The sequence below is a fragment of the Amphibalanus amphitrite genome, unplaced genomic scaffold, assembly GCF_019059575.1.
Source record: "Amphibalanus amphitrite isolate SeventyFive unplaced genomic scaffold, NRLGWU_Aamphi_draft 001387F_arrow, whole genome shotgun sequence".
Taxonomy (NCBI): Eukaryota; Metazoa; Arthropoda; class Thecostraca; order Balanomorpha; family Balanidae; genus Amphibalanus; species Amphibalanus amphitrite.
In genome coordinates this window covers 48,042-73,443 of record NW_024882880.1, presented here as the reverse complement: position 1 = coordinate 73,443, position 25,402 = coordinate 48,042, and the positions used below count along the sequence as shown (strand labels likewise).

Here is a 25,402-nt window from a genome sequence, read left to right as displayed (position 1 = left end):
GGAAAAGATTCATATCTGGAAACTGCTGTATCACCATTTTGAACATATCTTCTGTAGTAAGTTCGTTGGTTAAAATCGCTCCTACATACAGATTTAGATGTCAATTATACTGTTGGTTGTTCTGCAATTGCGCCTTAGTTCACGCGATACAGACAGCTCGAGTTCAGAATATTCAACATGGCCCGGGTGAGGCACTGGTCAATTCTCGATCGTTCATCGGCTGTCCGCTGGATGCTGTTTTAGGCTCTGGCGCTGTCGAATGGCTCGGCCCCGGTCACCGCCGTCTCCCATCCCACCGTACCGGCTCTGCCCGACACTGGAGCCACTCCGAAGATCCCGCAACCATCTCCGAGTCCTCGCACCCTGCGGGTCTCCCCGACTCCTGCAGCCCCGCGTCTTTCTCCGACCCCCGGATCCCTGAGCACTTCTTCCAGTCCCGGGCTGCTTCGTGCCTCTGTGGGTCCCGGGGCCTCGCGCGCTTCCCCGGGTCCCTGTACCGCTGTCGCTGGGTCAAACTCAACGGGCGTTGCTGCTGCTATTCCCTCCGGCGGCAGCTCCCCGCGTCAGTCTGAGAGGGCCCGCTGGCTGGCCGGTGGCGCTCCGACAGCCGCTGGCACTCCTGGTCAGAGCTCTGGATTGACACAGTCAGTGCAGCCGACAGTAGGCGAGTCTGGGTTGAATCAGCCGGTGAAGGGTGGAACTGGGATCTCTGCTGGGCTTCAGACAGCTATGGGTCCGTCCCAGACGAGCGGGGAGCGCTCCGAGCGATCCCCTGGGCCTGTAGCTCATTCTAATATGCCTGCTCAGGTGGGATCAGCTGGGGAGCGCGCTGGGACGAACGTTTCAGCGCCACGTGGGCTGATACCTCCGGTCAAAACCGTTGTTATCACAGCTAAAACCACCGACATGCCCAAGTCAGCGAATGGCGTCAATGCCCAACAGGGGCCGGGCATTTCCGTCAAAAATCCGCTTCATCCTATGGAAAGTAAAGGATCGTCGCAACCAGCAGAGGTAGCTGAAAAGGCCACGACCCTGTGCGACCAGAAAGCAGTCACTGGGACTCCACCCCAGAACTCTAATGGGTCTCTTCAGCCAGCAGAAACGGCGGAACCAGTGGTACCACTGTCCCAGCCGTCGGGGACGTCCTCCCAGTCCTTGGGGCCAGTGCAGACATCGGATACATATTCCCAGACCTCCGGGACCCATTCGCAGGCCTTCCTGGATCCCTGTAAGACCACAGAGCTCCCGCCCGGCTCCCAAAGTACCGAGTCTTCCTCCACGCCCTCCGCCGTTCCGCCCCAATCTCTGTCCTCCACCGCGACGAGCCTGGGTTCGGTTCCGATGACCAGCGAACGGCGCGCGCCCTCCCCTCCTGTACCGGCCCGCACCCCTGCCTCCGCTCCCCCATCTACCGACACGCAGCAGCGGCAGCCGGGACGGCGCGGCGACGGCTGCTGCCGGCTGCAGTGACCGCCCGACCGGCCGGCCGGCCGCCGCTCGTAGGTGGCTCGTGTTGCGTCATGCGTGCTGTGTCTCCCACTAACGCTCGAGACAGTGTGCTAACACGACGCGCCCGGCCGGCCGGCCGGCGGTCGGTTCCTGACGGTGGGCCCCGGCCGGTGCCGCAGGCTCAGACCAGCTCTGCAGGGGCTAGCCCGAGCTCAATTCTGCCAGACTGCCGGCAACAGAGACCGTCTATGTCTGATTCATTCTACTCCAGTATCTAGAAAATTTGAAGCGCTGAACCCTGGAAAGCTATCTCAGGGAGTGTTTCATTCGTGTCAGATTAGATTGTCGATTTACTTGGCGAAGTTCTGTCTGACCCCGCAGTCTCGGGTCCCAGAGTTGTGTTGCTTGCCGTCCCAGAAACGTTATCACAATCCATTCAGTAGCTAGTTCGACCCAACCCGATGAAATCGACAGAAATGGCCTCCCATGTTGCGGTACTTCAGCTGAGTACCTTTGCGGTGCGAAAATGACTACGGACAGCTCGGTTAACAAAACGTGTGGACTCTGCTCCTGTAAATGGATGAACTAGTGCATGACTGCATGTGTCGGTTTTCGATCCATTTTAGCCTGGTTTTGAAATTGAAGTTCGTTGGATGCAGATACTAGTCTTCGTTTGGTCTATGTATTCATCTCTTCCTTTGACTAATACGTTCATATTACTTTTGTATGTTAATCAAAATGTAGGTATGTAAAAACTAAATTCTTAATTTATGGAGTGCGTTGACACTACTGAACATTACTCACAGTGTCTAATGGCCTAGCATTTGTTCAAGGAAAGGATAGCGAAACGAGCAAAAATTCGAAATGATGCCGTACTCGTCATTGGTGTCATTGCTATTTGATTTCCACGGTGACTGCAAGGAATTCGACGCGTCTGGGGTTTTTCGTGTCAAACAAAATATTTTGAAAGGCTCTCGCATGTGTTGCTAGCAGTTTAGTTCGTTGTTTACAGCCCGTATCATCAGTTGCTCGGTCTGTTTGCTACCGGTCGATTTCGTGAGTGGTTGTTTGCCTGCAGGCTGTTCCTTTTGTTCCTCACGGAGTTTCATTACTGGGTCCAAAATTGCTCACTGCAACGAGGAAGCCAGGATATTGTTCTTGTCCACCAGTTAAATATTATTTTGTTTTCACGAGGCATGAACCTGAGGTCTACCGATACCGTGCTGATATATCTGCAGAGTGACTGTTTACGACGGTCAGGCACTATGGCCCTAGTCAAACACACAATGATAAGATTTGCGGCTGCCTCTACCGCAGCCGTTGTATGAAAACTCCGTGGTCTCTCCACATTTACCCCCGGCTCTCCTCTGACGTCATCCGTTTGTTCCTCCGGCAGACGTCCTCCGACTCGGACTCCTCGTCCTCGGAGGAGACCACCTCCTCCTCGGAGGACGAGGACGCCACCGAGGTGGCCACCGACTCGGAGTTTGACGACGCGCCGGCCGCCGCGCCCCGGCCGCTGCCCACCATTGTCATCGAGAACTCGGCCGTCAGCGAGGCCACATCGCCGGAGCCGGGCTCGCCGCGGCCCGGAGAGCGGCCCGAGCCAATCGGCGCCGAGCAGGGCCGCCCGGAGCCCGCCGCCGAGCCGGCCGAGCCGCCGGCTCCGGCTCCGGCTCCGGCCCCGGCTCCAGCTCCAGCTCCGGCCCCGGCTGAGGCAGCTTCTCCGGCTAAAGCTCCGGCAGCGAAGAGAACGCCGTCGACTTCACCTCGCAGGGCGGACGCCGCGAGTCCCACTGAAGCGAGGGAAAAGGGAAGAGCCGCTCCGACCGCACCAGCGGCCGCGAGAAGAAAACTACCGGGGAGGCAGCGCGGAGCGGGTGACCAGGCGGAGACGATTAAAAATGTCAACGCTCGTCCGCGTGCGGTGGCGGGGTTGAAGAAGTCGGCTACTACTGCGGAGGCGAAACGCTCCACGGCAGAAGAGGAAGAGGAGGAGGATTCCGTGGCGAAAATCATCCGCGAGGCGCGGAAGAGCGCACCCTCACACCGCCCCTACCTCATCCAGCGCACCGAGTCGAGCGAGGCAATCGCCTGGAAGAACTCGCTGGAGCTGAAGCGGAAGTATCTGACGGAGCAGACGGCGCCGTACGCCCCGTCCAAGTCGCAGTCGACCACAGACCTCGACAGTCGCGTCAAGACGTTCATGAGTCGGATCTCGGAGACGCAGAAGCTGCTGGGCGCGCGGCCGGCGGCGGCGCCGGCGGTCCGGCCGTCGTCTGGCGTTCGACAGACACTGGATGCGCGACTGCCGAGTCTCTCCAGTCGACTGGCTGCTGGTGGGACGCTGACATCGACAGCAAGTATCACGGCGTCGACAGCGGCGGCGGGGGCCACGGCGTCAACGGTCACCTCGCGTCTGGGGTCGCCCCTGACGAGAACCCTCTCCGCGTCCCCGGCAGTACCGGTGACAGCTCCAGCACCCGCTCCGGCGGCGGCCGCTGCCCCTGCGGCTGTGTCCGTCAGTGCTGCGTCCCCGCCGCCTGTGCCGCCCGCTAGTCCTCCTCCCACCTCCCCTCCGCCTCCCGTACCGTCCGCGTCGCCTCCCGCCTCTCCTCTTCCACCTCCCGTGCCGGAGGTTCCTCCACCAGAGACCTCCGAGACGGGCGGTAGTGAGTTGGACGACGCGCCGCCCTCCGGGGTGGTACCGGCCGCCGCCACCGCGTCAGCCATCACCCCCGGCACGCCGCCGACTGTCTCCAGTTCCACCCCGTCCTCCAGCAGCTCCGGCTTGGAGCAGGCCGGTGCCGCGGCGGCGCCTGCACTGGAGGCCGCCCCCAGCCAGGACTCGGCCGGCCAGGAGCAGATGGAACTGGAGGAAAGCCTCACGGATATATCGGTGGTGGATTCGCAGAGCGGTGAGGCGCGCGCGGCCGTGCTGGCGGCGTTTGCCGAGACGATGCACTCGTCTCTGAGTGAGGGTACTGATCTACAGACCTCTCCGCCGCCCACTCCGACCGTGAAGGAACAGCCGGCGAAAGCAGCGACGGCAACTGAAAGAGTAGAAACTGCGCCGCCCACTGGGGTAGACTCATCGGAGCAGCTGGAGGTTACGTCGGTGGTCGGTGATGTCGTGAAGGACCAGGCACTTGCTGGTGCTGAGTCGACAGACCTGCCGGTGCCGGTCGCCGAGCCCACGTCTCTAGACGTCTCGCCGGCTGACTTTGACGCGCTGCTCGGCGGCCTGGACGTAACGCGTCTGGAGGAGAAGTTTGAGGGCGTATGTGGGGAGCAGGGGACATCCGCCGCGGCCTCTCCTGCTCCGGCGGATGCGACGGATGCTGTGGAGAGTGACTTTAAGAGTGAGGAGCCGATGCCTGCTGAGTCTGAAGATCTTCCGGTTTGTAGCGAGCCTGACGCGTCTGCCGCTGCCCCTGACGCGTCTGCCGCTGCCCCAGTCGCGCCTGCTGCTCCGGCCGCGGCCACGCCGGCTGCCGAGGCTCCGGAGCCGACCGTCGCAGATGACACCGTATCAGCTCTTCCACTAAGCAAGGCAGCCGCGCTCGACGTCACCCGTCTGATCGAAGAGAACCGCACGCTCCTGTCTCAGATCCGACGGCGCCGGTCGAGCGGCGAGCCGGTGTCTCCGGCGCGCCGCTCCGCCGAGCCGGAGCCGCCGCCGCCTCTCCCGCCCGTCCCGCCGGCGACGGCCGACTCGGTCGAGTCGCCGGGCGAGTCTGCGGCGCGCGACGCCACGGAGCTCGACCTCTCCGACTGGGCGCACGAGTCGGAGGTGGCCAGCGTGGCCGACGTGCCGCACGAGTTCCGCGTGGACGAGAGGTTTGTGACGGTACGGCGCGGTGCCGGGGAGAAGGCCAACCTGGCCACCCTCAGTGACTTTGAGGACGACGTGTCGGAGCTGCCGGAGGACCCTGTAAAAGCGCCGCCTCCCGCGAAACAGGAGGAGGAGGCGAGAGATGTGTTTGATGATCTGGATTTCGCGGACAACAGTGCCAGTGGGGACGAGGGAGGGGCGCCGCCGCCGCCGGCCGCTAAGAATCGGGGTCGGTGTGAATATGTTTACCCTGATGCGGCCGCTAGTCCGCTCTCACCGCCGTCCGAGGCTAAAGACACTGATAAGGTGGATATTGTTGGTGCTGGTGAGCCGGTTTCAGTGGCTGCCGTCGAGGGAAAGCTTGCTGGCAGTGCTGTGTCAGAAAGTAAAGAAACTGTGTCGGCAGCTAGTGGTGAGGCATTTGGAGATAACGTAGCTTCCAGCGTGCCAGCTACAACTGCGGCTTCCAGTAAAGCGGTTACAACAGCTCCTGCCACGAAATCTGTAACAACTGCGTCAAGTAACGGCAAGTCGGTCACCGCCATCACAGCTATCCCCACCAAAGCTCCAGAGAAGCGGCGATCAGCTGTCGAAGCGTTAGCAGAGAGTAAGTCCAAGTACGTCAAGAGCTCAGGTTACGGCAAGATCACTGCTCCGACTAGATCGGCCTCCGGCGACTCTGGCGGCTCGGGGACCTCTCTGACTCGTAAGTCCTCCATTGGCAAGGGACCGACCGGGTCCGGCTCTCAGAGGGCGCCGAAGGAGAACGGCGTCTCGACGAGGTCGGCTTCTTCCACCCGGAGTCGCCCTGCGTTACAGCGGGGCACGGCAGACCGCATCTCAGCCCCGCCGGGAGCGCTGGCCGCCCGGGCAGGGGTGGTCACCCGTCCGGGGGGCCCCGGCCGCGCGGCCAGGCCGCTCTCAGCCGGACCTATGATGGCTGTGCACTCGGGGCAGGGCTCGACCACTGCTGCCGGGTCTGGTGCGGGTTCGGCACCGAAAAGCACGCCCACGCCGGCTCCGAGGTCCGCTCCGGCCACTGCTCCGGTCCCCGCGGCGAGTCCAGCGCCGGTGGCTGCGGCGCGGACTCCGGCCAAGTCTCCTGCCACACCGCGAGCGGCGAGAAGCGCCGCGGCGCCGCCGGCCCGCGCCGACATCAAGGTCTCTCCGATCGTGGAGCAGGCGAGCGCGCGTCTGCTGCTGCAGCGTAGTCCCACAGACTCCGCGATCATGCTGAGCCAGCGCCCGGGTGCGGCGGCCAGGCCGGGAGCGCCGGCGCCGCGCGCTCAGCAGGGCAGCCTAGTGCGGGATCTGGTGCTGAGCCGCGTCAAATCGCCGGAGAGACAGCTGAGGAAGCGGCTGTCCTCCCCGGCGTTCGGCCCGCGCGTCCCACCGCCGCCGCCGCCCCCGACAGCGCCGCCACCAGCCACGCCGCCCACACCGCGCAGGCCTTCCGTGGGTGACGCGCTGCCGTCCGGCCCGCCGCCGCCCAAACCGCCTCGCGACCCGGCCGCCGCTCTCTCCCTGTTCACACCGAGCACCCCGCCGGCTCGGCCGGGCGCTCTGCGCGGCGCGCTCAGCCGCAGCACGCCCAGTGTCCTGGAGCGGGCCGGCGCCGGCTCAGCGGCCGGTACCCCGGCGGGCGCCGCCAGTCCGGACTGCTCCAGCAGTCCGTCTGTATCCCGCAGTCCGGAGCGCGGCGGCCCCGAGGGCCGCTCGGACCCGGCCAGCTGCGGCCACGACCTCGGCAAACGGGAGCACCCGCGCCGGCGCAGCATCATCCGCGCCATCTCCGGTGAGTCATCACATCGGCCAGCGGTAACAGTTCAGTGATGTCAGCCATTTGGCGCACTGCTGCTGTGCTGTATTTGTTTTACAATTTCATCGTAATCAAAGACGACATCCAACATATTCAGTCTTGATATTTATTCGTCAACACAGAAAGAAAGGTTTCTGTTTTCGTTTAACTTTGTTCGCTACCGTCAGGTTCAATTCCTTCTTGCTCTGTCCATTTTTATTAGATCTGAAAAACGCATTGCCTCATCTTTGCCCATGCTTTCAACAAAACCTTTCATTGTTCCGCAGACATCTTCAAGTCCGGCGAGAAGAAGAGCGGGGCGGCCAGCCCGCCTCCGGGGAGTCCTCCGGAGCGTCGGCGCAGCTCGGCCAGTCCCACCCGGGCACCTCCGCAGCAACAGCAGCAGCAGCAGCAGCAGCAGCAGCCGGCGCCCTTCGTCAAGGCCAACTCTGTCCGCGACAAACTGGGACTCAAGTTCCGCAGGGGAAAGGTAAAGGTCGTTAAATGTCTTTTTCGGTCTGTTTGCTACTTATTTCTACAGCTGTCTGTGTTTCATTAATCATGAAATTTATCTCAAAGTGTTTTAACTTTTAAAACGGAATATCTCACTAGACATTTATGATCCGCGTAAATAAGTATGTATATTTGCCATATTGACTCTCTGACCTCGCGCTGTCATCCAGGAGCGGAGGTCTGACGGCGGGCCCGAGTCGCCTCGCACCTCTGGAGAGCCGCCGTTCGCCGGCCCGGCCGCCGCGCACAGCCCTGGTAAGCTACAAACCCTCGCTTGTTCAATCAGGGTATCAGCGCGTCCCAGTACGGGGGTTCTGCTGGTAGATTGCCTGTTTCACAGACGTGCCAGTTGTCATTCATTGTCTTGACACGGCGCACCCCAGTACAGCTAGAGCCGTCTAACCGCTCTCCCTCACTCTTGCGGACGCCTCTCTGCCTAGACAGTTCGTACAGCCAGTCTCACTACAGACAGTCTGACAGTATGTATCTCTCCCATTCTGCAGACGCCTCCCTGTCGGAGTCGCTCAGCCAGTCTCAGTACAGCGACATTATGACAGTATCTCTCTGTCTTGCAGACGCCTCCCTGTCGGAGTCTCTGAGCCAGTCTCAGTACAGCGATGCGGCCACTCCGGGCGGCTCGCTCACCCGACGGGCCAAGACCAGCCGCGCCGCCCGACACGCCGAGATGAGGAGGTCCGTACAACTCGGGTGATGCCCGTGACTAGCCATAGTGTTGAGCTGAGGGAGGCAGCGCCGGTGGCCTTGATTTGGCGGTCTACTCAGATATAAATCCTCTCGGCTGTTGACGGTGTTGTTTTGGTGCAGAACCCCAGTTATACCGTTTCCAGGCTGCAGCGGGCGCAACAGCTGACCCGTCTGACCCCTGTAATACAGGTCGAGCTGAAGCTGATCCCTGTATCTCCTCATATTTCCCAGGCTGCAGCGGGCGCAGGAGTTGCAGCGTCAGCTGGACGAGGTGGAGGTGCGGCAGCGGGACCTGGAGCAGCGCGGCATCGCCGTAGAGAGGGCCATCCGCGGAGAGGGTGGACAGGGTGAGTCGAACCCGGCACAGCTGGGGGTGAGTGGCGCAGAATGAAGTGTGATGCTGTGATGGAGGTAGTTGTCTTTAGTTTGTACTGTTGAGGTTATTATTTTCGTCTGGTCCCTTTTAGTTCCTGTTTGCAACAATCACTTCTTCTAAAAAGAAGCGTTTGTGTATTAAAGACTGGACGGTACTGTCGTTTTGTTTGCATGCTTAGTTGAATTTAGGATGCGTTGACCAATTTTGAACTGGATCGTCCGTCCGTGTGCGTTCTAACCGAGCGTTCGCGTTTGTCCGCTTTATTGCGATTTGCGTGCCACCCATCCACCCCACTAACTGCCCGACCCTTCCCTCCCTCTCTTGTCCGTCCGCGCGGCGTCCCCCAGCCTCCGTCGGCGTGGACGAGACGACGCTGATGCACGAGTGGTTTGAACTGGTGCACGAGCGCAGTCTGATGGTGCGTCGTGACCAGCTGCTGCAGCTGCAGCTGCAAGAGCTGCAGCTGGAGGACCGACACGACCGGCTGCAGCTGGAGCTGAGGGAGAGAATGGCCACTAGCGGTGAGTCGGTCGGGAGAGGTGGTGAGTCTGTTGGCGCTGGTGGTGAGTCTGGTGGTGAGTTGACGGACACTCCGCTCAGCCTTGTGCGGTGGACGTTTGGAGTTTGAGGAGGAGATTGATGGTGATAGAACCAAAAGTCGTGAGGGGCTTTCTTTCACGCTGCCTAGAAGAGTCGGCTCTGAAATGGCTGTGACTTGTTTAACTGCAGTCAGGTGTCTTCCTAGTTCCTAGTGTACTATGAATGCTACTTGCGGTCATGAGGGTACTCATATATTCTGTCTGACTGATGGTGATGTATGCTCTCATCTCACCGATTACTCCTTCTCTCCTCTGACCCCGCCCCTGTCCCCAGACGCCCAGAAGTCGGCCGATGACGTGGAGCGGGAGCGGCAGGTGGTCAGCTCTCTGCTGGAGATCTCCGAGCAGCGGCGCTCGCTGCGCGCCGCCATGGACTCGGAACAGGAGAGGTACGAGCGCGGTGTGACGCGCCGCCACAGCCGGCTGGTGGCCCGGGCGCGCGGCGGGCGCTGGTGGCGGCCGCGCCCGCCGCCGCCCCCGCCAGCGCTGACCGTCCGCGGTGTGGCGGTCAGGGTGGTGGTGGCAGTGGCGCTGGTAGTGCTGCTCCACTGGCTGGGCTGGGCCGAGCCCTGGCACTTGGAGCTGTTTGTCTGAGGCTGGGGTGGGCCGAGCCCTGACACCTAGAGCTGTTTGTCTGAGGCTGGGGTGGGCCGAGCCCTGGCACCTAGAGCTGTTTGTCTGAGGCTGGGGTGGGCCGAGCCCTGGCATCTAGAGCTGTTTGTCTGAGGCTGGGGTGGGCCGAGCCCTGGCACCTAGAGCTGTTTGTCTGAGGCTGGGGTGGGCCGAGCCCTGGCACCTAGAGCTGTTTGTCTGAGGCTGGGCTGGGGCCTGGGTTTGGTAGAGCCCGAGTACGAGGTTCATTTGATCCTCCTGGGCTGGGTCAGGCCTTGCTTCACGACGCTGAATCGGGAAACGCGCGTCGTGCTAATCCTAATCCAATTATATACTCATTGGATGCAATATAGGCACTGGATAGTGATACTGAGCATTAGCTAACATTTTTTGTTAAGTTTCTTACCTGGTAGCTCATTCGGAAGTAGTACTCGTATTTTAGTCCGTTAAGGTTTAACATGACTTAGTGTAGAGCTTGTGACATACAATTAGAGGATCAGAGTAGGCATAGGCCATAGCGCGACATCGATTTTTCTTTGTCACCGCACGCAATATAAGTTTTTATCTAGAACTTATTATAGGCTGTTATTACTGAGCTATTAGGGTAAGAAGAAGGTGCGAGATCTATATAGCCGACGTTGTTAAGGTGTTTTTGTTCCCTATGTGGTCGAATTCACGAAGTTTGTGGAATTTGCGATGCATTCTGAAAATCCACCGTTAAGTGAGCGCTATTTTGAGACTGTTGCTGCTTTTTATGAAAAGAACTTACTTTACGTTGATTCCTTGAAAACGCCGTGATGTCTTGACTGTGTGCCGTAAATGCGCATCAAAACGAGCAAAATGGGAGGCTGTTATACTGATACGAACGCCGGCGCTGTAAAATTCAATATATGAGACTATTTAGTTTAGCTCTATAACTTTAGGCGTACCATTACGTCGTTCGAGTGACAAAGTTTCCGAAAGAATGAATTGTGTTTGTGGTCTTTAACCTTGATACACACGGATTGCCTTGACCGATGCTTGTACCCACCATTGTTGGCTTCGCCAGTCTCTTTCCCGCCCGCCAGGGATGTAGGATGTAGTTAAATATGGTGTGGGATTGTGTGGAGCTCTTCTGAAAGCATTGCCCTCGATCATTAATCTGCTGCGTTGCTGCTGCTTCAGCCTATTGTTAAAAATATGGGAACACGTAGTGGAATGTTGTAACAACGTAGAATGCATTGCAGTATGATGTAACATAGCGTGTAACCTTGGGCTCAGTGGTAGTGCACTACCTCTGGGACGGGTCTCTGCCTGGTTTGCCCCTCCCCAGTCCTTCCGGCCAGCTCCTAACCGCTCTATCCTTGTCCAAATCCGTTTCCCGTCTGACTGTTCTGTCCGTACTTGCCGTCAAATCTACATCCCGCTCTAATTGTTCCGCCTCCCGCGCCCGCTTCCTAAACGCTCTGCCCCCGCCTGCCCCCATCTACCCTCTCCGCTCTAGCCCGCTGCCTGCCCCTCCCCCGCCCGCATTGTCTGCCTGCCTCGGCGAGTCGGTGTCGGGGCTAACGCGCCACTAACTGTGCCTGTTGCAGACTGGCCAGCGAGTGTGAGTCGACGGAGGGCCGACGCGCCGCCACCGCCAGCCTCGTCTCCCCGCCGGGAGAGCCGGCAGAGTCGACCGTCTAGGCACGACCGAGACGCCCTCCAAACGCCCAAAGACGCCCAAGGTTCGCCCGTTGGCGCCCAAAGACGCCCAAGGCTCGCCCGCCGCGTTTAGTGCGCAGAGCTCGGCCGCGCCGGGTGTCGGTGCTAGAGCTGCCGTCGGACGCTGGCCGGGAGATGGTCGTGCCGCAGCCGCGGGGTGTAGGGAGTTTTATTTTACCAAAGTCGACCGACCTGTCCTGGTTAATCCCACCTAGCGTATAGGTGGCCAGTCTGTGTGAGAGGCCACGCAGTTGGGCCGTCCCGGCGGGGCATGGTCTGATCTGCCGGTGGTCGCTCCCGCGGGCCACTCGCTGCCTGGGGGTCAGGGTCAGCTTTAACCCGCCGACAGAACTCGCGCGCAGGGCCGGCGCCGCCCGCGCCGCGCGGTTTACGTTATCAGCTAGGTGTTAGTTTTATCCGTGCTCCTCGCCGTGTTCGGACGCTTCATTGTGAACTTTTGTGAGCGGGTTGTGGCGCCAGTGATCACATTTTGTGACGCGTCGCCGCCGGGGTCCCCTTGCCTGGCCAGAGTTTTAACGAGCGGTGATATTTATTTTAAACGAAACACCGCGGCAATCACCCTACGCAACGACGGCTGATATTATTGTGGTGCGGCGGCGCGCGGGCCGGACCGACAGACGGACAGAGAGAGTGCCTTGGCTGTCAGGGCTCGCGCTATCAGCTGGGCTCGCGGGCGCCGCTCCGGCCGCGCCGAGTCTGTGTCGTGCAGTACCGTGCGTTGTTTTAGCCGTTTTGTTAACTTAACCGACTCAAAGCTGCTGCTCTGGGGCAACCGATTAGTTGTCTTTCTGCCTCAAGCGCGTACTTTTTTGCCGCCTGCCTTTGTAATGAATATTAACGAATTTGAAATGTGGTTTGAACTGGTATGTGAAACAATGTCCGGCGTCATCTTACGGTTATTTTCCCTTATAGCTATGAACATTAGGTGCAACGCTATATAAAATGAAGAGGCTTGCAAGCCTCCTCAGCTAGTTAACCTTCCTTCGTGCCATGGCATGTAGGGACATTGGTAAAACAACTAACAAACCCTGCTTTGCCGCTTGGTTCGCGGGTTTCAAATTTATACTGACTCCTTACTGACCGCTGCTGCATGGGGTTACTGGACCGCTGACATGCGAGCATTCAGACTTCAGAGATTCAGCAGTTGCTTTATACTGCTCAGACGTACCCAGCAGAGGTCCGCTTCTTGTTGCATAAGCCGCAGACAATGCTAGTCTTGGTTTGGGGTGGACGAATTCGTTTCTCTTAGAGTAACTGATCCCCCCAACTTTCGCAGAGAGCATATCGTAACTTCAGCCTGTCGCATCGCTGTGTGAAGTCAGTATCAGCACATGGAAAGGGTTTCAGAGTCCAGACGGGAGACTCGAACCGGGGTTCCCGTGTTAAAATCCCTCCAAACATATAATCTCAGTCACCTGTGTTCATTCGTCACCCTTTCCCCGACACCATCCGACCTCCAAAGTCCAAACTCGCGTATAACGTAGTCGGCATGTATATTTGGCGCGCAGTTATCACAAGGTGAATGAGTACGGGGCTCGGCGGGTTCCTACACAGCTAGCTACACCGACGGGACGCGCCTGACGACGGCCATTGACTAGAGGGACCGCGGGCGGGCGCCGGCGGACCGTCGTTACAACTACGGGGCAAGCGGGGACCGTCGCAGGGTCGCGCACAACGCACGGCTGGCAATAAGCACCGAGAATATTGCGAATACGTACAAAGCCAGGTCAGATACAAAAGTGTAAAAACGGTAGGAGCGCCGCACACACTGACAGCAGCGGCAGGGTGACAGGGGCAGGGTGACGAAAAGAACATGACTGCCGCCGACTGAACGGCGCGCCCCGGGTCACGACACGTACCACACTCACAGCTGGCCTACAAACTACCACCACGGGGAGCGCCGCGCGGCCCGCCGCCACTGACCCGTGCGGACCGCGGCCGGCGCCGGCCGCCGGCACCAGACTAGACATCTATCCGTCACGGCGCGTCACACACCGTCACGTCACGAACCCCGACAGAGATTATGACTCAGACCCGGCCGTTCCCGCTCGTCCGGCGGGCAACGGAAACAAACGGCGCACCGCCGAAAACGAAATGTTCGCACGATGGGGCAGAACCGCGCGCGCGATCCTCTCTTATGCTAGGGACGCGCGAAGGCGCTACCACTAAAGCCGACCGCGACCACACCCTGTTGAGCCCATTGTGACCAGCGCGGCGCGAGAACTTGCCATATCGAGCCACAGCTGAAAGAACTTGTCTAACAATTACGCTGAAATACGATACAAAGTGGCCTGAAATCGGCCAAAATGAGGGCATGGGTAGGTGTTCAAATTGGTCTTTTAGGTAAGCTCAGATCTACAACGCTACCTGAAAAAGAGCTCGAAAGCGCTCGATACAAAACAGCCACAAAATAACATCTACGTAGCACCACAATTACTTCGCCTACAAAGTAAATAAATTCGAACAAAATGCATAATCTACGGAATTGATTTCGTAGCTGATGCTCGGTTTTTCCAAGCGACCCTAGCGAGCTAAAAGTAGCTTCACACACGACGACAGTTTTCATGCGATCGTCGATCGTATAGATTGAGAATGTACAATAAGTATAAAGTAATACGAAGCGGAATCGATTCTCGAATACTGACCGCTGTTTCGCATTATTTCGATGGTTGACGCAAAGCGCCAGCGGGTCCGAGCCCGCTAAACAATAGTCACCTAGAGCGCTAACCGCTAGCAGCCGAGGGGGCAGTTGATACTGGCGATATGCCACGTCCCTCCGCCCGTACCCTGATGGAGCTAGGAGCTGAGCTAACTGAGCTGAGCTAATCAGCCTGCGCTGAGCCGAGTCGCCGCTCACCGTCTGCTGGAGGTCGAGGGGCTGCCGATGCTCGGCGCGCGGCTCGTGTATGTGCTGTTGGCCGCCGTGGTGTAGCCGTACACGCCCATCTGCTGGTCCAGCCGGTCCTGGAACTCCTGCAGTCGCTGCACGATGGCGGCAAACGTGGGCCGCTGCGTGGGCTCGGCCGCCCAGCAGTCGCGCATCAGCTGGTGGATGGTGCGCGGCGTGTTCTCCGGCCGCTTCAGCCGCTGGCCGTCCTTGAGGTGGCGCACCACCTCCTCGTGCGTCATGCCAAAGTAGGGCTGCAGCGCGAACGAGAAGATCTCCCAGAGCACCACGCCGAACGCCCAGACGTCAGAGTGCAGCGTGTACTTGTTGTAGAGGATGCTCTCCAGAGGCATCCAGCGCACTGGGATCGCGTCGTGCTCGTCGCCGCGGAAATAGTTGGAGCAGATCTTCTGCGAGAGGCCAAAGTCGGCGATTTTGACGATCATCTCCTCGTTGATGAGGCAGTTGCGGCAGGCGAGGTCGCGGTGTACGAACTGGCGCTCGGCCAGGTACTGCATGCCACTGGCAATCTGCTGGGCGATCACCGTCATATCCAGGTGGCTGAGAGTCGAGTCGCTGAAAATCTCGCCCGTCTCGTGTTTGATGATGACGTTCTTGGGTGACGCCTGACGCAGGTACTCGTTCAGATCACCCTGATCCATAAACTCAAAGAGCAGACAGAGGGGTTTGCCGACGGCGCACACTGCCAGCAGGCGGACGATGTTAGGGTGATCGAACCCGGCCAGCAGACGCGCCTCGCGCTCAAAGTCGCGCTCCATGTCCTCGGTGGCCTCATCTTTGAGCATCTTGACGGCCACCATGGTGAAGTCTTCACCCTGCACCAGATCTGGCGCCTTAGCCTGCCGGGGAGGGAGGGTGGAGCGAGTGTTACACGAAAGTCGACGGCAGGGAGGTGAGCTTCTAGTCGGCCGATAGAGAAGTTGATGCTCTGATTGTAGTCCTAGCAATGCACCATGCTTTATCAAAACAAAAGCCGGGAAGGATGTCTTCATATTTCACTGTTCCTAGGCATCCAACCCACTGTACCATGCGACCGAATCCGATTACATAATCCCCCTATCCCATCCTAAAAAGCAAGCCTACCAAAACAGGTTCCACAACACACGGCACGCACAGACATCCATCCGAACTGACCGTTCCGACGTCTCACCTGGAACACCCTGCCGAAGGCGCCCTGTCCCAGGTCGCGCACGTAGATGATGTCGTTGCGCGCGTACTCCAACGGCTCCAGGCTGGCGGGCAGCAGCGGCTCGTGCTGGTGGTAGCTGGCGTTGGCCGGCAGCTTGGTCAGGTCGATCGCCTCCGCCTCCTAGGAGCAGGCCGGGTGCGGGAGTTAGAATGATGCATTGAACGGGGAGAGATGAGATCAGGTAAGGAGGGGGCACCGCTTAATAAGTCAGCCAATTTCGCATTTAACGGGCCTGATGAGCGATAATCATTGTGCCTATATCAATATCCATGAGCGTGACACTAATAAAAGGCACTAGTTATCATTGCGCATCACACCAGCATGACTACAGACTCTCCTTTATCTGCGCCTGCCTAGTCACCCAACGTCATACCCCGTGCAGTCCCGCCCCGTCTCCTACCTTCCTCTGCGCCGCTCTCTGGCGGGCGCGGCGGCAGTGGCAGCATCCGTACACGGCCATCCCGGTCATGATGAGACCGGTCACTCCGGCGATGGCCAGAACCAGCAGGAAGACGGGGTCGAGCGGGAGGGGGAACCCGGCCAGGGTCGGGCCGTCCCCGTCCCCTGCGGCGGAGACGGCCGGGCCGCCCGAGCGGGACCGACCGCTGGCTGCAGCCGAGGCCGCCGGGTCGTCCGCGTACAGCGTGCTGTTGTCCGCTGTGACGGGAGGGAGGGGAGATGTTACGGGCTGGGCTGTTCGCTTCGAGAGGGGGGAGGGAGGGAGGTGTTAGGGATTGGCCGGTGGTTAGCGGTCGGGTTTGAGCGTACTCGGGATTAAGAGAGCGTCGAAACGACGAAAGATGTAATTATAAAATACACAATGATGATACAGACGGACGTTTCACAAAATTTAGCGCTCATAACAAATGAGTGTAAACTTGTGTGGCAAATAAGCTTCAAATAATGTAAGAACCGTGTTTGGCACACCCAGTCACCCAACAATCAATCACCACACGGCAACTATCCTGCACTCCCTCGGTCTACCCCCCCCCCCCCCGCAACAGACCCTGCCAATGACTCACCACATTTGGGTATATCACAGGGCCCCCAGCGGACGTCCGGGTCGGTGGTGAAACACCACGGCTGCGGTTCCTCTCCGCCGGCGTTGCGGCAGTAGTTCTCGGCGCCCGACAGCTCGGGGAACAGGTCGACGGGCACGCTGTGGTCGTGGGGGTAGTCGCTGTCCCAGCGCTGGCACAGGATACCGTCAGCCGTGGTATTCACTCGGCCCTGGTAGAACCGGCCCCGGTCGCGCACACAGTCGTCTGTGGATCAGGCGGAGTGGTCAGCGTGATCGGTGGTTAGCGAACGAGCAGATTTAGGAAGATAGTGCAGGAGTCGCACATATCGCCATCATGTAACAAGCAGCTCCGCCAACAAACATAAAGGCATACTCCACATAATTATCCCCGATACGAGTCACTTTCAGCCGACCTAACAAGTAACAACCAGAGTCGGTGCCGCTGGGTGCCTCCCCGGTACTCACAGGTAACCTGTGAGGTGAGCATCACTGTGAGGCCGGCGTGTGAGCAGCGGTGGGCCGAGCCGTCGCCGTGCTGTGGCAGCTGGTCACAGTCGGGCAGAGCCAGGTGGCCCGGCAGCCTGGGGATATAACAGGGGAGTAACATGGTCACTGGTCAGGGACGGTACAGAACCCGGCGGCCCGGCAGTCGGGGCGTATGAAGGACACGTGAAGAGGTGGAATAACTATGGCAAGTAGTAACACCACGACCAGCCCAGTAACCAGGAGTAAACTCAAATAAAGTACATTTCCAGAACGGTTAATTGTACAATTACAATTGTTTAAGGCTGCTATGTTCACGAATCTAGAACTTCTCTGCTCCCAACCCACCACCTACTTCTGTCCGCTGACGAGCAGGTACCACTCGTTGGCGCAGAAGAGTTGTTTGACGGCCAGGCAGTCCTCGCGGCAGGGCGGCAGGGCCGTCTGCGCGCCGTCCGCCTGGCGGCACTGCGGAAACGCCACGCTGCAGAGCAGGCTCTCCAGCGCCGGCCGGCAGACGCCGCTCAGGTCGGCCGCGTGGTGGCTCAGCTGGCGCGCCACCGCGTGCTCGTTGTCCAGCGTGCCGCCGGCGCCGTCCGCCCGGTACGTGGTGTTGTACCAGACGAACGGCGCGGCGCTCAGGTGGCGCCGGCACACCTTGCCCACGTAGGTGGCGCAGTAGCCCAGCGGCGAGTCGCCGTACCCTGGGACAGGGAGATTCCCAAAGTCAGATACTGGGGATGAACTGCAGTGGACTGTCACAAAACAGACTTGTAAAATATCACAGCTTCCGAAAAAAGAGACAACTATTTATTTAACCAGAGTCACAATCAATACACTGCGGTAGCCGCCTAGTTCAAACACTTCTTGATAGCTACGCATCAGCCTTTGAAACATGACTTTACACACCCACCTCTCACCTCCTAATCCATTCCATTTCTATCCAACCGGCACTGGACGATCTGAGGATCACTCGTGCCGTGACCTCCACAGTTTCCCCGCTCCCAGCACTTCTTAACCTGTTGGACCTCTCCTTCAGCCCGAAAGGGACTCCCTCGGCAGTCAGGAGACAGGAAATCGCATGCGAGAGGCTATTTAATGCATTAGTTCTCGTTCGCATCAATCGCTCGTTTCGGCCGTAACTGACCTGTGCGCGGCGCTCCGAGAACGCTGACCGACACCTGTTCGGCGGCGATACGCGGCGTGCCCAGCACCGTGTTGGAGCCCTGGCACACGTAATCACTGCTGACGGCCGGACGGACGAACAGCTCCGAGCGGACGAACCGCTTCAGAGGCGGGTAGGTGGCCGCCTGCACCACCTGGGGAGGGGACGAGCGGGCGTCACCAACACAGAACTACGAGGCAAATGAATGAATGAATGAATGAATGAATGAATGAATGAGTGAATGAATGAATGAATGAATGAATGAATGAATGACATTGGCATTGGCCAGAAGTAGGTAATATACCGAGCCTAAATATTATCGCGCGAAATGACCGCTTACCTCAGACTGCCAGCGGTGCGTAGGGAGCTGAAAAAAAAAATAACCAGAGATCAGCATAGCTCGAAAAGGATATTACAGCTATCTCTGAGCGATCCAATCAGTTTGAGTGGGGCTCAGTGGGAAATCTCATTAATTTAATCACGACTTTTTCCGTCACAACAATCGCGCCAGGCAGTGAGATCGCGAGTTCACGAGCTAAGTCATATTGTGTCAGTCAGATAAGTACCTAACCAGTATAGGTATCTGCCGGGACACCATTCACCCAATCATGCCCTACTGCCGGCCGGGGCTCCCCTCTCCCTCCCCGTCCCGCCGCGTCGCTCACCGGGTCGCCGTGGAAGAGCCAGGTGACGGCGGGCAGGGGCTCCCCGCCCAGGTCACAACCCAGAGTCACCAGGGCGCCACTCGCCACCGACTTCTTCATCGGGTGCGTCTTCAGCACGGTGACGGGCACTGCGGCAGAACGGGCCGCGGAGCGTTAAAACCTACCGGCTGGTACAGACTTTGGAGAATTTTGGCACATGGAAAGATGATCTTGAAATGGATGAGGTTCAATAAATAAAGACCAAAAAAACTTTCCTACGAAATACAATCAAAACAGCCGTTTTCCCCCTGTGTGATATTTGATGAAGCAAGACATCGTAAATGCATCGATTTTTATCACGAACTTTGTGAAACAAATTTCAAACAGGCAGTGCAAAAGATAGAGGTACAATGGTAAATTCATATCAAATAGTATTTGATGCACAAACAGGTATTCAAAAGAGCCTCTCTTATCAAAGATGGACGATCAGAACAAACAGCGCCCCATCTCATTTAGACTCCTTCAATGTCAGTTCCTCGAATGCATTGTCAGTCACGGAGTAACAGCGTCAGCTGAGCTGCCAATTTCATCAATCAGACCGACTTCCTCTCGACATTCGATCCATTACGAGGACAAGGTCGGCCCACCCGGCCAGCATACCCAATGGGATACTCCTAACTCCGACCGTCCCCCTCCCCCTGCACCGTCAGTGTGATGTTCCCACTAGAGGTGGCAAAATGTGGACCCGAGAACCCGGTCCAAAGAACCAGTCTGGACCCATATGGGTCCAGACCGGTTCCTGGAAATTTTCTGACGGGTCCAACCGGGTCCTACCATAAACTATACATCTTGCACACTACACATTATTGCAAAATATGAAGTGAATGAAGTGAATGTTTCTTTGCACACAGTAGCTCATGAGTATTCCCAGTGGGAAATAGGCTGTTTTACATGATGCAACTAATGATACCTATAAGCAGGGTTACTTTTACAGGAAAAGTTGAGAGGGGGAATAAAGTTCGGGGCAAAGGCGGATCCAGGGGCATCTGAAAGGGGGGTGGGCGGCAATACCATTAGGTTTTTCGTTAGGATGGAGCCCGCAGAACCTTACCTACCCCCAAATCCTATTCTTTCCTCGGGTTTCAGCCACTTTATTTTGGAAGGTTGCCAAAAAATAATTTTGCTAAAAAATATACGCACCTACCTTGGCTGTAAGGGGCGGGGAGGTCCCAACTTGACTGCGCCCTTGCAAATGCCAATCAGTAGTATCAACCTAGTAGGTATACCCCGGCCAAACATTAAGTAACGCCTTTCTAAAGAGAAAGGTTAATCCGCGCCCTGATTGGAGGTCATTTTGGCCCCCATGTGGGTTTTCTTGAAAAGCGAAAAACGGCGGCGCGCAGCGCCGCCAAATTTTTAGTACCTTACCGGGCATCAATTTGAAACCTTCGCACAAAATTTCAAGTCTTAGGTCACCTTAGGTCAGGAGTAATTGATGTCAAACTGTTCGAGCAAAAATGAGCAAAAAACATGAAATTCTTAAACGCTCACAAAAGCTACAGTTAAGCAATTCCAAAGTTCTTTGTGTGGTCGTGTATGTAGAGAAACGACGGCGCTACAAAACTGCAACCTCTACAACTACAAGGTGGGCAGTGATATCCGAACAAAAACTAATGAAGCACAAAACTTGAATTATTATTATTAGTAGGTATTAGTGAGCAGTGAAAGTTCCATTGGGAAAGCCGGCTGTGATGAGGTACATTTTTTTTGCGCCCTGCTCTGCATGCAAAGCAGATGAACGTGAATGCTGCATAAAGAGAAAAGTCATTTATTACTCAAAGCTTTGATGCCTATGGGACAAAAATAACGTTGTTTTTCCTTCAATGATTCCGGTTTGGAGGATGGTTAAACACGGCCATTGTCATATTGGGACAAAAATTTTAGATGTCTGGCCTTGGCGTCGATGAAAAAGTGAAAATAATCGTGAATAAATGGGTCGTTTCTGAGAAAGAACACAGAATATAAAAGGGGTCCAAAAGGGGGTCACCTTCTTTTTGCGCCAAAGGAGGGGCCATGGCCCATTGCCCCCCTCCCCCTGTATCCACCCTTGGTTCGGAGAGGTAATCCCGTCCCCCGCCGGTTTCTACGCCGACGCCTGTACCGATATGTCAGTGATTGCGAAAAGACGGAAGAGACAAGACAAGAGACGGTCCCACCGACTATCCGATCGGTATCGGGTCAAATCTGGAGTTCCTGCTGCACTGAACGTAAAATGGTTGGATGGAACCGAAAATTGAAAATTAATAATTATCTTAACGCCAGCAACGTTGATTGATGACGAGAATCTGATTAACGATGACTATAGAATCTGAATAGCGAATTGATTGAAAATGGGCTCCAAAATAAATTTGAAAGGGGGAAATTCCCCCTTCCCTCCCTAGCCGTTCAGACACGATTTGAAAGGGGGAGCGGAATTTTCGAAGGGGGGAAATTCCCCTCTTCCCCCCTTTAAAAGTAACCCTGCCTATAAGTAGTTTGTATTAATTGACTTTTGGGAACGGGTCCAACTGGTTCCGATTCCAGCTAAGACCGGGTCCGACTGGTTCCAGAAATTTCCAGCCGGGTCTGGTTCGAGTCTGGTTCCCAAAATTTTCATCTTTTGCCACCTCTAGTTCCCACCGAAACCCGGGGGTCACGCACTCACCGAGCACCTTGACGTCAGCGGTGGCTGTCCTCTCCCCGAGTGAGTTCCAGACGCGGCACAGGTAGCTGCCCTCGTCCGTGCGGCTGACCTTGTGCACCCTCAGCCGACCGTCCTCGCCCACCGCGTGGTTATCGCCTGACGGACCGCGCCGGGGTACGTCAGAGTGGAGCACACAGAGATAACTGCAGCGGTCGCCAGAGGTCATGTGTGGCTTATAATTACGCACGAAATTACCAGTATAGCGCCTTTTGGGGCGACTAACGGAGCGAGCGAGGGGGTGAGTCTTGCACGTGCGAAATTTCGAGGGGTACCTCCAACTGACTTGTGCACGGCACCCTACTGACCGGTTTCTAGCGATGTACCAAATTTGAGCACAATCGGCCCAGCCGTTCTCGAGATCTAGGAGCGGCACCCTGCACGTGCGCACGTGCAAAATGGGTCCCAACTGACTTGTGCACGGCACCCTACTAACTGGTCCCTAACCGTGTACCAAATTTGAGCGCCATCGGTCCAGCCGTTCTCGAGATCTGGAAACGACCCCTGCACGTGCGCACGTGCAGCAGCACCCCAACTCTGGCACATGGATATGCAGTGCCTAGTGGGTGCCTACCTACATGCTAACTTTCAGCGCAATCGGCCAAGTAGTTACCGAGATATTGCAACAATTGCAAAACTGACACCTCTTCGTTTTGCACGTGGCACGTGCATAAGGGGTCACCCACAAGCATCGGGAATAGTCCAATACTTGGTAGAAGGAATGAAGCTAACCTACAAAAATTACCGCGTGTAAATCGGTCAAGTGGTTGCTGAGATATAAGCGTCGCAAAAGCGTCCGCACCCGGCCGGCCGCTCATACTCAGAAATTTCCGTTAATCTAAGGGAAGACTACGCTCGCTTCCGGCTTCGCTCGCTCCGTAATGAGCATAGCATGTACCACAAGTTCCCCAGCCGAGTGTCCGCACCTTTGGCGTCCAGCTCGCGGTAGTGAGCGGCGTCGGCGGCGCGGAACCTCCACAAAATGCGCGGCACCGGCTCGCCGCGACTGGAGCAGTTGAGCACGAGCTCAGAGCCCAGCTCCACGTCAGTGCTAGCCGGCGGAACGGTGATCTCCGGCGCTGCCACACACACATAGAGCTGTCAGGATATATACACAAACACACATACACAGTTGTCAGAATATATCCCTACACAAACACATACACAGCTGACAGGATGCAAATATATCCACACATTCATACATAACTGTCAGAATTGCAGACTGTCAGAATCACAGAGGCAGGGCGTCTAGGTACTCAGTGCACTAGCCACCAGTATAATCTGGTGAGATTTCAGCAAATTATAATATGTTGGTAATTGCACAAGACAAGTGTTGGATTCCTACCAAGGTGATTCAGAAGCATAAAAGACTCAATAGGTACTGCACGATAAACACATAAAACAATACATTGTTCTAGCAAGTGATGCATGGCACAGACATGCTACATATCAAGATGCCTTATACCGGGTGGCCCAGAAAAAACGTTCCGAACTTTGGAGGCTTATATATCAAATTCGAGTGCAAATAACGAGACAAAATTTTCAGCAAGTTTGCGTCATTTCTTTGCGCATTGGTATCCCAAATTATAACACTATACCATAATTTTCAAGCTGGCAATCTTGAGTTGAATTAAGCAAGACGTTTTTGCTTTTTTTGCCGAGGTCAAGCGATAATGATGATTGGGTTAGACGCCCCATGTTATAAAAAAAGAATAGAAAAATAGAGCTCGTGGACGAAACCAACACGTATGTTCTTATTTTAAATATTTGTGTCTCACTTATGTGCCAAATATTCAAATACTGAGCCAAAATGGTGCTCATGGATGCCATTCGTTTTAGCACCAAATCATGATTCGAGCAGGAGTGGCACGGTGCATGGATTACTGCTGATTACCCTCCTTTCAGTAGATCAAGCAGTAAATCGACCGGATAAGGAAAACAAACTAAAACAGACTGGTTCCTGTGCCAGAAGACCACATAATATTTTATGAAGAACAACATTGCCAGCAGTTGACTAAAAAGAAAACTGCAGTTGAAAAGCTACCTTTTCCCAGCAATGTCAGCCAGGAAAGCATTTGAGCCACAAGATGGTTAGAAAACTGGAAACTTCTTCCGATGCCGCTGGCACAGAGCCATCGTGGTTGCCCGAGGGGATGTGTCATCCTGAGACCCGAACCATCAATGAGACTAGCTGCCAGTAGCAGTCATGGCTCTAGGCCGCGGTGCCGCGGGGTGAAAGTGACCCGTTCACTCACATTTTTTAGTAAACATCGGAGCAAAAAAGTGATTTTTACATGGCATGCTTGAAACACGAACCGTTTAAAAAGTAATTTACCGAACACCATGAAAATCACACCATTTACTGAAAATGTGTGCCGCATTGACTATTTAAAGTTTCAATGTTGTATCTTTATCACTTTCTGAGAAATATTGATTTAAAGTTGGGAACGTTTTTTTCTGGGCCACCCGGTATACCTATGTTGCATTACAAATGCCCAAATCAAATTACACATTTAAATACAATGTGAAAGAAATAGCTCATCACCACTCCTAGTGTTTCTTAAAACTGCATATGACTTTCATCTATCATTTTGAAATTGAAATAATCACTGAAGAAATGGCCTAAGATTTGCCAGCTTATCCTAGTAAAAAAACATACCACTTGTTGTAGCATATCCATGAGCACAGCCTGCCAATAGAACAATGAAAAATGCCTTTTCCATTCTTGCAGGCAGGGATAGGTACAGTCTATTCAAAAATCTTGTTGTTCATGGATGGACGCATCTCTGTAAAAAAATGTCATAACATTTGTCAATAAAAAGATTCTGGTAAGATTTCTGGTTCTTATAAAATCAACCACAAACCATATTCTACTGGAAATTGTAATAAGGACAGAAGTGAAAACTTTTAAAAATTAGCTTAGTTCACCTGCAAAATACATAAAGCATTCATGTAAATTGCAATAAATCTGCAATGACTAGAATCCTACACTTATTAAGAAAAAGGCACTTCAGGGTACTCCTGACAATTCAGAAGTTTCAGATGAAATACCAGAAACAATGTTGCAGTTTCTGGCAGCATATTTATCATCTGAGATGGTCCCATTCCCATCAACATGTATTGGTATGAGGGTAAAGGCTAAACCCTTAATAGTATGGATTTGGGATCTTAAATATTTTACTGTGGTGATCATAATCATCTTAGCATGTGTAGGCTTATGCAATTATACATAGATCGACGCCCACATGAACCTGTTCTGAGAATGTGACTCACGTGACTCAGAAGAAAAAAATGGTGATCGAAAGATTCTAGTAATAACCATGCTCAGCTGATGCACTTTCAATGTAGATATTAATACAGGCTTGAAACAAATCAAAATGGAACCCACCGGCCATTGGCCAACAAGTCAAAAGTCCCAGTCCGTACGCCACCCCGAAATAAACCGGCGTGGGATGAGATCGCACGCAAACATGAATGCCATAATATTGACCAGAACGAACCCACTTTTTCTCACACGTATCACTTACCAGTGTCCAAATACTACTGAAATTTATTGATGCAGACACCCCTCAATACAAAGCAGGCAGCCAGCACGTCAATGCAACAAACTTGAACTGTGGGGGGCGAGGTCTCTAATTGGTCTCAGCTGCGCAGGATA

At 55.7% G+C, this 25,402-nt stretch overlaps 2 protein-coding genes across 2 annotated transcripts in view; one reads left to right on the top strand and one right to left on the bottom strand.

Annotated features, from left to right (window-relative positions):
* Positions 1-12,443, top strand: part of LOC122372685 (F-actin-monooxygenase MICAL3-like) — a 33,397-nt gene extending 20,954 nt beyond the window's left edge. Inside the window, exons 21-29 of the mRNA XM_043350195.1 lie at positions 244-1,439; positions 2,767-7,079; positions 7,370-7,572; positions 7,766-7,850; positions 8,171-8,288; positions 8,532-8,647; positions 9,024-9,197; positions 9,550-9,664; positions 11,462-12,443. Coding sequence (XP_043206130.1) covers positions 244-1,439; positions 2,767-7,079; positions 7,370-7,572; positions 7,766-7,850; positions 8,171-8,288; positions 8,532-8,647; positions 9,024-9,197; positions 9,550-9,664; positions 11,462-11,555 — 6,414 coding nt within the window. The 3' untranslated portion in view covers positions 11,556-12,443. The remainder of the gene's footprint in view (positions 1-243; positions 1,440-2,766; positions 7,080-7,369; positions 7,573-7,765; positions 7,851-8,170; positions 8,289-8,531; positions 8,648-9,023; positions 9,198-9,549; positions 9,665-11,461) is intronic.
* Positions 12,444-13,063: 620 nt separating this feature from the next.
* LOC122372689 (tyrosine-protein kinase transmembrane receptor Ror2-like) lies at positions 13,064-25,362 on the bottom strand. Its single transcript, XM_043350200.1, has 13 exons — positions 25,272-25,362; positions 24,404-24,530; positions 22,671-22,823; positions 21,709-21,843; positions 19,026-19,153; positions 18,701-18,727; positions 18,343-18,514; positions 17,551-17,899; positions 17,178-17,293; positions 16,714-16,956; positions 16,092-16,348; positions 15,653-15,811; positions 13,064-15,341 (listed from the first exon to the last, which is right to left on the bottom strand). The coding sequence occupies exons 2-13, from the start codon at positions 24,465-24,467 to the stop codon at positions 14,448-14,450; spliced, it is 2,697 nt and encodes an 898-aa protein (XP_043206135.1). The 5' UTR covers positions 24,468-24,530; positions 25,272-25,362; the 3' UTR covers positions 13,064-14,447.
* Positions 25,363-25,402: the final 40 nt, after the last annotated feature.

Excerpts from the sequence above, each read along its gene's own strand:
- LOC122372689 (XM_043350200.1), bottom strand. The coding sequence starts at position 24,467 with ATGGAAAAGGCATTTTTCATTGTTCTATTGGCAGGCTGTGCTCATGGA. Across the intron at positions 19,154-21,708 it reads CGCTGACGTCAAGGTGCTCG|TGCCCGTCACCGTGCTGAAG; the intron begins GTGAGTGCGTGA and ends GTTCTGCCGCAG. Across the intron at positions 18,515-18,700 it reads CGCACCGCTGGCAGTCTGAG|GTGGTGCAGGCGGCCACCTA; the intron begins GTAAGCGGTCAT and ends TCCCCTCCCCAG.